The 12,132-nt window shown below is 46.8% G+C and overlaps 2 protein-coding genes across 2 annotated transcripts; one reads left to right on the top strand and one right to left on the bottom strand.

The window, feature by feature from the left end:
- Nucleotides 1-233: 233 nt before the first annotated feature.
- LOC119367499 lies at nucleotides 234-1,234 on the bottom strand. Its single transcript, XM_037632990.1, has 2 exons — nucleotides 1,134-1,234; nucleotides 234-1,027 (listed from the first exon to the last, which is right to left on the bottom strand). Exons 1-2 carry the CDS (start codon nucleotides 1,190-1,192, stop codon nucleotides 385-387), a joined length of 702 nt encoding a protein of 233 aa, XP_037488887.1. The 5' UTR covers nucleotides 1,193-1,234; the 3' UTR covers nucleotides 234-384.
- Nucleotides 1,235-6,750: 5,516 nt separating this feature from the next.
- LOC119367498 (NDR1/HIN1-like protein 10) lies at nucleotides 6,751-7,873 on the top strand. Its single transcript, XM_037632989.1, has 2 exons — nucleotides 6,751-7,365; nucleotides 7,458-7,873. The coding sequence occupies exons 1-2, from the start codon at nucleotides 7,090-7,092 to the stop codon at nucleotides 7,701-7,703; spliced, it is 522 nt and encodes a 173-aa protein (XP_037488886.1). The 5' UTR covers nucleotides 6,751-7,089; the 3' UTR covers nucleotides 7,704-7,873.
- Nucleotides 7,874-12,132: the final 4,259 nt, after the last annotated feature.

Genomic DNA, 12,132 nt, shown 5'->3' with positions numbered 1-12,132 from the left:
TCGTTTTTGGAATAACATTGATTGGTGTGAACAGAAATAGAAATCACAGTGAACACTTTGTTGGTAGGTATGAATAGAAGGTATAAATTGTTTGGGTGACTTATAAAAAAAATTGAAACCAAAATTTGCACAGATCTTCACGTAAGATCTCACGAGTATAGCATTGACTGAGAATTAGAAACCCCGAACTTGTTCACCATAAACTATCATGAATAAAACTCAACACAGCCATGAGCAAGAACAATCAATTGACCGAGAAATCTTAGAAATAGCAATACCGAAATATAATATGAGCAGCTTGTTTTCACCGCGATACATTGCCGACAGTACTGACTTAGCATTGAAACCAAAAAACTAGCCGCGCGACATACTGTGCAAGATAAATCAGGAAAGCCCAAACCGTTTGCCCTTGCTGCACTTGACGCCGCCGATCACCGCCAGCGTGGTGTTGCTTGGGAAAGGTAGCCAGCAGTCGTACTCATAGTAGTAGACGTGCCGTGTGGGCCATACGAGATAAGTCAACGTGGCCCTGAGCCTGAGTTCGACGGTGAACCACCCCTGCGCTCGCTGCCAGGAGAACTCCTCCGCCACGGCGGCGCTGACGTTGCTGGCGCGGCCGCGCAGCACGGGGTGCACGGTGCGGTGCCGGCGCAGTCTGCCCTTGAACTTTGGGAAGGTGTCGTCGGGCGGGCTGAGCTTGGTGCCGTTGAAGTAGAGGCTCGCGGAGAAGTGGTTGAAGCGGATGGCCCAGACCCGGTGGTCGTTGAAGAAGGTGATGTTGGCGGCGAGGTCGTAGCGGAGCATGTTGTCCGGGGCGAGGTCAAAGGCCGCGAGGGCGGCGGCGTCCACGTTTGGCCGGACAGCGTACGGGCGGAGGTAGATGCCATAGAGGAGCGACAAGAGCCACGTGGAGTACAAGTAGTTGACGATCATCTTGCAGGAGAACAAGGCCACCTTGCCCTTCAACGGCATCTTCTCCCCATCGTCTTCGTATGATGTTTTAATTGCAACCTCCAGTATACCCCCCCTGTACGAAAATGGTCAATCATTTAGAAATCAAAGATAAACATACCTGTACATTAGTACATACAGAGAGTCGGTGCTCTCTGAATAAGGGAGCCGAAATCACGCACATACTGAACATCTTTGGGATAGCGCACAATATATCCCGTGTCTCTTCGTCAGGACGCATTATTGTCAAACAAGGCGTATATGTGCGGCCTATATGTGCAGGAGATCAACGTAGATACGTATAGAGGCTGTTAGAGCCGGGCTTGTTATCTCTTTTCTGTTGTAACTAGCTAGCCTTATCTCCTCTATTCTTCCTCTCCAAGTTGTACTCCTGATTCTCTTCAAACCGCATGTATGCGCTATCCAGGGAACCTGCGCCCCTGCATATAACACGCAACACGTCGCCTCACATCGAGGTAAGACGTTTCCGCTCTCGCACATGGTATACAGAGCCTCCTCTTCCAATCTCATCTAGCCTAGCTCATCTCCATTAGTGCCCTAGCCATGTCTTCCTCCGGCTCCTCCCACCCAAACCTCAACCAGCAGGTCACGGAGAAACTTACCCGCACGAACTACGTTCTGTGGCGCGCCCAGATCGTGCCACAGCTGCGGGGCGCCGGTGTCTTCGGCTATGCCGACGGCACCACACCGGAGCCGGCCCGACTCCTCGTCACCAAGGACAAAGACGGGAAGGAGTCATCGACGCCCAACCCTCTCCACCCAATCTGGGTGAGGGAGGACCAGCAGGTTCTTGGTTACCTGCTCAACAACCTGTCCAAGGAGGTCCTCGTGCAGGTGACCGCGATCACCACGTCGCCCGTGCTCTGGGCTACTCTGGCGGGCATGTTCTCATCCCAGTCGCTCAGCCGGGTGAACAATATTCGCATGGCCCTCATCAACGCGCAGAAGGGGACGCAGTCCGTCTCCACCTACTTCGCCCACATGCGCGGTCTCGCGGACGAACTCGCCGCGGCTGGCAAGCCGCTGCCAGATGATGAACTTGTCTCCTATCTTCTCCATGGGCTGGGCATGGACTACCAGCCCCTGGTGTCTGCCCTTGACGCCCGCGTCACGCCGGTCTCCATCGACGAGCTCTTCTCCATGATGAGCAATTTTGATCAGCGCGTGGCGCTGTTCCAGTCCTCGGGCGGCTTCAAGTCGTCTGCCAACGCCGCCTACCGCGGCCGTGGCGGCGGCTCCTCTCATCAGCGCGAGCCACCGCGCAACAAGGGCAAGAACTCTGGCGGCGGCAACGGCAACAGCAACACTCGCGGTGGCGGCGGGTGCTCCTCATCTGGCAACAACAAGGGCCGCCGTGGTGGTTCCACCAGGTCACGCCCGGATGCTCCTCGCTGCCAAATCTGTGGTAAGCTAGGGCATACGGCCAAAGACTGCTGGTACCGCTACGACGACGACGGCGACTCCTCTCAAGATGAAGACAAAGTTGCTGCTGCTGCGGATGGCTCCTATGGGATCGACACCAACTGGTACGTCGACAGTGGTGCCACCAACCACATCACCAATGAACTTGAGAAAGTGACCATGAAGGAGAAGTACCGCGGCAAGGACCAAATCCACACAGCTAGTGGTGAAGGTATGAGGATAAACCACATTGGTCACTCAATTTTTAACACTCCCCGTAGAAAAATTCATCTTAAGAAAATCTTGCATGTTCCTAGTGCCAATAAAAGTCTCCTTTCTGTTCATAGGATTGCCCTTGATAATCATGTTTTTCTTGAATTTCATCCATATTTCTTTTTGATCAAGGATCAGGCCACAGGAGAATTCTCTATCGCAGTAGATGTGTTCGAGGGCTTTACCCATTGATTCCGGAGCACACAAGACTCAATAAACAAGCTTTTGGTGTTGTCAAACTCTCGTCAACACGATGGCACGATCGTTTAGGACATGCTTCTTTTGCTTTAGTTGAAAAACTCCTTAGGAGAAATAAGCTCCCGTATGTTGGTGAGCGCAATGTTGAAACTATTTGTGATTCTTGTCAGCAAGCTAAAAGTCATCAATTGCCATATCCAATTTCTACTAGTGTTTCTACTCAGCCATTGCAATTAATTTTTTCTGATGTTTGGGGGCCTGCCCCTAGCTCCGTTGGTAGACACACATATTATGTAAGCTTTATTGATGACTACAACAAATTTTCTTGGATCTATCTTCTTAAGAAAAGATCCGACGTCTTTCAAGTGTTCAAAAATTTCCAAGCACTTGTTGAGCGTAAATTTGACTCAAAAATCATTGCTGTCCAATCCGACTGGGGTGGGGAGTACGAGAAGTTAAATTCCTTCTTCCAAACCCTTGGCATCTCCCATCATGTGTCATGCCCCCACGCTCACCAACAAAATGGCTCGGCCGAACGCAAACACCGTCACATTGTTGAAGTTGGCCTTGCAGTTCTCGCTCATGCGTCCATGCCACTCAAGTTTTGGGATGAGGCATTTCTTGCTGCTGTTCATATTATTAACATGCTCCCAAGTCGAGTCATCAATAATGAAACTCCATTAGAACGGCTTCTTCATGTTAAACCAGACTACTCTACACTTCGTGTGTTTGGCTGTGCGTGCTGGCCTAACCTACGCCCCTACAACAAGCGCAAGCTCATGTTTAGGTCCATGCAATGTGTCTTTCTTGGGTACAGTGCCCAACACAAGAGTGTCAAATGCCTTGACATTTCCACTGGTCGCGTCTACATCTCACGAGATGTCGTCTTCGATGAGACCAAATTCCCTTTTTTCAGATCTTCATCCTAATGCCGGTGCTCTCCTTCAAAAATAAATTCTTCTGCTTCCTCCTAGTCTTTCTGGATATGATCAAGGGGGCGTTAATAATTGTGATGATCATATGTTGGCTAACCCTCTTAACACTGCGCATGAGTCATCTGGTGATGTTACAGGAGCACAAAACAATGGAAATAGAGATGAAAATGGCGAAGAAATCAACTCAAATGAGCCTCATCACATGTGCCGCGGCTTGGGGAGCATATCCCCCTCGGGATCGGAGCTGCAAACGCCTAGGCGATCGTCTTCGGGATCTGTTCCAGCCGCCAACCGCACGCCTGTGACAGACGGGCCAGACGCGCCAGGCGCTGTCGGGCGCACGGGCGCCAGCGAACCGCGGCATGACGCGCGGCCTTCCCCGACAGGACAAGACACGCCTCCCAGCCCGAGCCAATCTCCTGCTGCCACGCGGCAGCGTGATGATGGCCCGGATCGCAAGCGCTTCGCGGACCAACCGGTCTGCTACAGGCGGCGCGCCATCACGCGTCAGGCGGACGCGGGACTAGCCGCTGATTCTAATGGGCCCGCGCCATCATGGGCTCATGATGAGCCGACAGGCTGCCCCGGATCTTCTGTGCCTCCTTCCTCACCATCGCCTTCAGCCGCCGCCACAGAAGATCCTGTTCGCCTCGAACTGGCAGCGGCAGGCGGATCTTCCTCGGGTCCCGCCGCTGACTTGGCTCCTGCGGGATCCTCTGCGGCTGCTGATCCTGCTGCATCACCGCCACGACGCACAAGGCTACAGAGAGGTTTACTTCAACCGAAAAATTATAAAAATCTAATCAAATATGGTCTAGTTTGTTCCACAGGCGAACCAGGTGAGCCCAACACAGTTGAAGAAGCTCTCACTGATGAAAAGTGGAAAAAGGCAATGTGTGAAGAATATAAGGCTCTTGAGAAAAACAAAACATGGCATTTGGTTCCTCCACAGCAAGGTAAAAACCTCATTGATTGCAAGTGGGTATTCAGAATTAAGAGAAAGTCTGACGGAACCATTGATCGTTATACGGCTAGACTTGTTGCGAAGGGTTTCAAACAACAGTATGGCATAGATTATGAAGACACCTTTAGTCCAGTTGTAAAAGCTGCTACCATTCGTCTTGTGCTGTCTATTGCTGTTTCCAGGGGATGGAGCCTTCGCCAGCTAGATGTACAGAACGCGTTCCTCCATGGTGTTCTGGAAGAGGAAGTGTACATGAAACAACCTCCTGGGTTTGAAAACAAACGTACACCTTCTCATGTGTGCAAGTTGGATAAAGCATTATATGGACTGAAACAAGCTCCAAGGGCATGGTATTCTCGTCTCAGTAAAAAGATGCAGACACTTGGTTTTGTTCCTTCCAAATCTGACACCTCCTTGTTCATTTATAACAAGTTCAACACCTCTATTTTTGTCCTTATATATGTTGATGATATTATTGTCACAAGTTCATCTGATGAAGCAATATCAGGACTCCTGAAGGACTTAGGTGCAGAATTTGCTCTTAAGGATCTAGGAGAATTACATTACTTCCTAGGAATTGAGGTGAAGCAGCATAAGGATGGGCTACGTCTCTCTCAGGAAAAATATGCAACAGATTTGGTAAGGAAGGCAGGCTTGCAAGGTTGTAAACCCACACCCACTCCTCTCTCTAGTACAGAAAAATTATCTCTTGCAGAGGGAACACTCCTAAGTCCAGAAGACAGTACACAATACAGAAGTCTTGTAGGTGCACTTCAGTACTTAACATTGACCAGGCCAGACATTTCCTTTGCTGTTAACAAAGTATGTCAGTTTCTGCATGCACCCACTACAGTTCACATGACTGCTGCCAAGCGCATTGTCAGATATGTTAAATACACTCTGAATGTTGGACTGAATTTCAGCAAGTCACCATCTACTCTTGTCAGTGCTTTTTCTGACTCAGATTGGGCAGGATGCTTGGATGACAGACGCTCAACTGGTGGGTTTGCAGTATTTTTTGGACCCAATCTCATATCATGGTGTGCCAGAAAACAAGCTACAGTCTCCAGGTCTAGTACTGAAGCAGAATACAAGGCCTTGGCCAATGCAACGGCAGAAATCATATGGGTACAGTCTATCTTAAAGGAGTTGGGTGTGAAAAGCTCTCAGGCTCCATGCTTATGGTGTGATAACCTTGGTGCCACCTATCTGTCTGCGAATCCAGTGTTTCATGCCAGGACAAAACACATCGAGATAGATTTTCATTTTGTCAGGGAAAGAGTTGCTGGCAAACTCTTGGACATTCGCTTTATTCACTCACGGGATCAAGTGGCAGATGGGTTTACAAAAGCCTTGCCCGTAAGGAGTTTTGAAGACTTCAAGCATAATCTCAACTTAATGAAGTTGTGATTAAGGGAGGGTGTCAAACAAGGCGTATATGTGCGGCGTATATGTGCAGGAGATCAACGTAGATACATATAGAGGCTGTTAGAGCCGGGCTTGTTATCTCTTTTCTGTTGTAACTAGCTAGCCTTATCTCCTCTATTCTTCCTCTCCAAGTTGTACTCCTGATTCTCTTCAAACCGCATGTATGCGCTATCCAGGGAACCTGCGCCCCTGCATATAACACGCAACACGTCGCCTCACATCGAGGTAAGACATTTCCACTCTCGCACAATTATGACAAACAATCGAGATATAGATAGGTTTGATTGAGGAGGTGCGAGTGCTCGTTAACTATATACACTCCTGACTTGACAGCTAAACTTGGTTTTCCATCGCTGTGCTTAGTATTGGTGGACGTGGAGGACTATATATAGATCTCGATCGATGCTGTTACCGATCAAGCTAATTTACACCTCAGAAATGGATAAACAAATGGACTTGCCCATTAGTCTATATATATACATCTATTTGAAAAAAAAAAGAAATCTATATATACATCTTATCTATCTCCACCTGATTAAGGTAACAACAGCACCCCCCACCCCCACCCCCACCTCCACATACAGTACACGAGTACTACAGACATATTTAGAGATCGACCACCAGCCTGCCGCTACCACCGCGGCGCATCGTGACGGGGGTTCTACGCCATGGCCACCTCGACCCCCGTCGGTGTCGACATGCCGTCTCTGCCCTCAACCACGATGGAGCAAGGCGACCAGCAAGCACAGGCCGCGGCAACCATGGGGAGTGAGGACTCGGAGCAGCAAGAACAGACAACCGGCGAGATTTGCAAGCAAGGGTGGCCTAAAAGAGCACTTCAAGAATTTGAAAAAAAAGTTCACGGATCTTTTCTTTTGCTTGAAATGCTGCTTCAGCTGCGGATTGTGTTGCGTGGAGATGTGGGCCCCGATTACTGCCACCTTCCTCATCTATTGGCTCATCTACCGCCCGGATCGCTTCCACCCACGCACGGACTCCGCCGTCCTCGCCACCTTCCACATCACCAACGACAGTCTCCGGTATGACCTCGCCGTCGACCTCAGCCTCCGGAACACGCAGCGCGTCTCAATCCTCTACCTGGACGTCGCGGCATCCATGTACTACAACGGTACCAGGCTTGGCCCCACCGACGACGCGCTCCCGAGCTTCCGCCAGGGACCCAAGAACACAATTGTACGTACACTACACGACCCCTGACTTGATAGGTTATTAGTTGTGGGTGGCTTAGCTAGCTAGAGGAGCTAAACCTGATTGAGTGCATGCAGGTGTTACATCCAGCGTTCAATGGCGTGGTGACCGTGGACTCCGGTGTGGTGGCAGAGCTGGAGAGGGAGCGCGCGGCGGGGACGGTGCACCTGAGGGTCACCGTGTCGCTCACGCTCATGTACAAGGTGTTGTTCATCAAGGACATCTTCTTCTACAAGTACGACTGCTGGCTCTGGTTCCCGCCGCCGAGCAACAGCACGCCGGTGCTCTTTTACGGCGACGGCACCAAGTGCTGGCGCATTTGACGCATTTCCATTCTCTGTCATTGTTGGTTGCTGCCTGCGATTACCATTTCTCGAGACAGTCTAGCAAATTTCCATACATGGAAATCGTACCCTCTGCAATTCTATTTTGGATACTACTAGAATATATAATTGTACCCCTCAAAAAAAAAAGAATATATAATTGTATTTGTCATTCATATTTGGCATCCGTTAAGATTTGTAGCCCTTTTATTATTTCCGGTGTGTATTACATGTAACTTGGCCGTGTGCTCATTTTCTGCCGTTTGTGCCACCTTTACTTCACTCTCGACACTTTTAGTTGGCTGTGTGCTCAAGGGCAGAGGCTGAAGGTTTGATCTTCGCATCATCTTGATGCAAATTAGCAAAAGAATATCTTCCTGTCCTTTAGCACAATATATAAAAATATTCATCTTTGAGTGAACTCCATATTTTATCAATTACTTTTGCACTTGTAACAACAATTACCCCATATGTAACAAGAGTTCATCCAGTTACCTCACTTAGCACGAAAATTTCAAAATTTTACCCCGTTTAAGTGTTGGACTCTCACACCAACCGTAGAGTGCCAGTTCGCTTAATAAGCCGCACACCCTTAGGGCATCTCTAACGGAACTCCTAAGTTTTAACTCCTCAAATTTAAGGAGTTAAAGAAAATGCTAACCTAACCGAACTCTCAAATTTAACTCCTCCAACGAACTATATATACCCCACATGGAAGCCTCTCTCCTTCTTCTTCCATCTTCCTTCTTCTTCTTCGACATTGACAACATCGACTTTTCGCGCCACTAGATGATTTCATGAGCTAGCTCGGACCTAGGATAGACGATGCTCCGCAAAAGTAATTAATTTGACAGAGACTCGCCATGTGCAATGTAGGCATGAGATGAAGTAGTCGAGAAAATAGGCGAAATTCATCCTCGCTGGGCCATAGCTAGGGCACTTCCTCATCTGAATGAGTTCTTTCCCTCATCCTTCTCCTAGGGGCGCAATTTCGTTGTCCGGAACGCAAGGATTCATCGGAATTGGCGACGGTGGCCAGACATCCACTTTTATGTGTACATCTTATTCATGTACCTGAGCTTTTCCTGTATAGGCGCTCCTCCTCTCGTGGTGCAGCTTAGCTCGTGGCCAGGGACAACGGGGAGGAGCGACGCCGGGCTAGGGATGACAAGGAAAAGTTTCATGATCTTTTTCAATCGTCCCTGCATCATTGTTAGAGGTGATAAGGCAACTTAGGCACAAATTATTTGATGTGATCCTAATATTATTGAAGGTGATACAAGGCAACATAGCCAAAAAAAATCATTAACAAGTAGTAGGGTATAACATGGATAATAATGATACAAACCATCACAGAATATGATAACATACCTATCACTAAATTGTCTTCTTGCATGGCAAGGTCTTCAAGAAGGAAGAACATACTCACTTTCAGCCATACATAGATGTGACAAGGATTTTTATCCTGAATACCCGGTCCGAGCATCTGATTGCATGTTTTCTGGAAAAAATCATCTCATATAGCTACACTTATTGTTTTGGTCCCATTTTCGCTGAGACTGTCCACTGCAGCAATGTGCTCTGCACATATTTGGTGCCTCAAGTAAGGTTTAGCCATAAACATGGTCCAAGGATTTTCGGGAAAAAAAAGAGAGATAGCCGAGGATGGTTTATTTGAGCTGAGTTGTCCTAGACAACCAATTTGGCAAGTAGACATCAATTAAAATTTCTATGATGCGACTTGTTGTGTGCAAGAATAACGATGCGTCAATATAGCAACAAAAGGAGCTATATGCTTGTGATTTGCTTGCTCGGAGCAAGCCACTTAACAACTTGAACACTTGTTGATATGATAAAAGTAGCTGCCTGATGTGACAAATTGTTTATGACCCAAACACGGATTTTAAAGACCATATATGTGTTTGGTTCACAAGTCTTCCGTCCCGAACAAACACTAACAGTAAAATAATATGTGGTGTGTGGGAAACCGGCATCTATAATTGCATTAATATCCATTTACACCAACTATCGTAGATCCTGTGCCGAACGTGATCAGATTGGCACTGATAGAACCACGACAACTTAGACTCAACCGATCCAATCTAACCATTCTTATTCCTACTTTTTTTCAGGGCGAAATCCTGCTCTTGCTTCGGTAAAAGGTGTAAATATTGCCGCTCATCTCGGGTAAGACGCACGCATCATCCTAGCTTGAGATTTCAACTCCCCATATTTCCAATATGTAAGTCTCAAGTTCACCAATGGATGGCCAATTCAATCAATGAAATACAAATTGTATATCACAAAACTTATACCGTTAGAAAATAAAACATTCAAAATTTTAATGGTATATTTTTGTGATATGTACCTCATATTATGGTGATTAAATTGTTGATCTAAACATACGTGTTGACCTTACAAACTAGAAAGGAGGCAGCAGTTGGCAAACTCCTTCATATGAATACTTGCTAACACTACGGGAAAAACACATGTAGTGAGTGTTTCAGCACACGCGACTGCCATTTGTCAGATACTCGACTTAGTTATACACCTGTAAGCTGAGTACCAAGATAAAAGCACACGCCAACAGTGAGAACCTCGACATATCACGATACAAGCCGATCATAACTAATAATGCACTCGACTTACATTGAGTACTTGGCTTATCTAGTTGAAAACACTCGACTAATAGATGAGCCTCGACATTGTGGTTGGTTGGCTGTCACGTGTCCATCCAACCAGAGCTCAAATTCTCCATGAAGTCTAGTATCCATTAACGACGTACTCGGCTTTAATTTTACTTTTTACTTTTAAAAAACTCGCCTGCCTGTAAGCCGAGTATCTGAAATGAAACACTCGGCTTAATTTTGCACCCACATGCCCCCTTCATCTCCCCGCAGTTCTATAGATATTGGCGCGGCTAGGGGTGGGAGTGGGGGTGGGAGAGACCCACCTGGTCTGACTCCACGATGACCGGCTTCATCAACTACCAGTCTGAGTAGAGCTCCATTCTTGGAGTATCCTAGCTAGGTAGTTTGATGTCAATGTAGTGAATGTAGTTGTGTTGATGTCTACTGGGAGTAGAATTTGAGTATAACCTATGATGTTTTTGGGTATATGGATCATTATTGCTTATGTTCCGTCTGTTCTTCTAACCTTGTGTTGCTTCCCCTGCTTGTTGAAATCGTGTTCTTCTGTCTTTGTAGATGAAGTGGTATGTGGTGTACATAGGGAGGTAACCAGGAGTGTATGATTCATGGCAGACGTATCATAAACAAGTGTATAGTTACAAGGGCAGCTGCTATGAAAGGTTTAACACTAGTGAGGAGGCAAAGGATGATTACTCTAAGTTCATGCTCAGAGCAAAGAGCAATATTGGAATAGGAAAAGGTGCATGTTAGATCGGGTTAAGTGTGCTGAAGAACTTCGTCCAGTTTGTCTTAACTGTGGTGTTGTTGTTATCGTGTGCAAGGTTAGTACATTGAGGCGAATGTTTATTCTTTTCTATAGTACATACCGAACACCATTATCCATTAAAATTGTTTACTAGAATGCTTTTGTAGCTGCTCCGGCAAAGTATGAATGCTACGACTAAGCATATCTAAGAGATCATGTCCATGGAGCTCATCCTCTACTCCGAGAGTGTGTGGTGCTTGTTGCTCAAGAACTCTTTATCTTACTTATGCTTGTTGGCCATTTTTTCTAAAAGGAGGTTATCCCCCGGCCCCTGCATCAAAAAGATGCATGCGGCCATCTTATTAGAAAGCAAATAGTCCAACAAAAGTCATCAGGTCTCGAAATACAAAAAGGCTCACAAAGAGCTAACTGAAAGAAAACGGAATAGCCACAATCGGCAGAATAAAGAAAGATAGGAAACTAAACACCTATCCTATTACATGACCACCATCCAAACCGGTTGAAGATAGCCCGTGCTACCGTCTCCCAATAGATAGACCCAGTAACCATACGCTCACTGGCATCCATTGGACTGAGTAGCGACCACATACGGAGCAGTGTAGTGGCCCAAAAAATAACCTGCAAGAAATTAGTATGTGTTGTTCTGTTAAAAACCAAATCGTTCCTGCAATTCCAGATAGCTCATAATAAACCACACACTCCTACACGAATAAGTTTCACGGTTTCAGGTTATACTCCATCCAGCCACGTCCCAAATAACGTATGGATGATATTCGAAGGAGTAATGTTGAAAGCTATGTGCACAAACCGCCATATTTTTTTTGCCATTGGGCAATCAAGAAAGAGGTGTTTGACAGACTCATCATGATCACAGAAACTACATCTTCGTGATCCTGTCGAGTTACGCTTAGCCAAATTGTCCTTAGTTAGAATGACTTGCTTGTGAACAAACCACATAAATACTTTAATTTTTAAGGGCACCTTGACTTTCCAAATATGCAAATATTAAGGG

This window comes from Triticum dicoccoides, chromosome 2B (genome assembly GCF_002162155.2).
Source record: "Triticum dicoccoides isolate Atlit2015 ecotype Zavitan chromosome 2B, WEW_v2.0, whole genome shotgun sequence".
Taxonomy (NCBI): Eukaryota; Viridiplantae; Streptophyta; class Magnoliopsida; order Poales; family Poaceae; genus Triticum; species Triticum dicoccoides.
The sequence above is the reverse complement of the archived record's forward strand: the minus strand, read 5'-3'. Positions and strand labels throughout refer to the sequence as shown.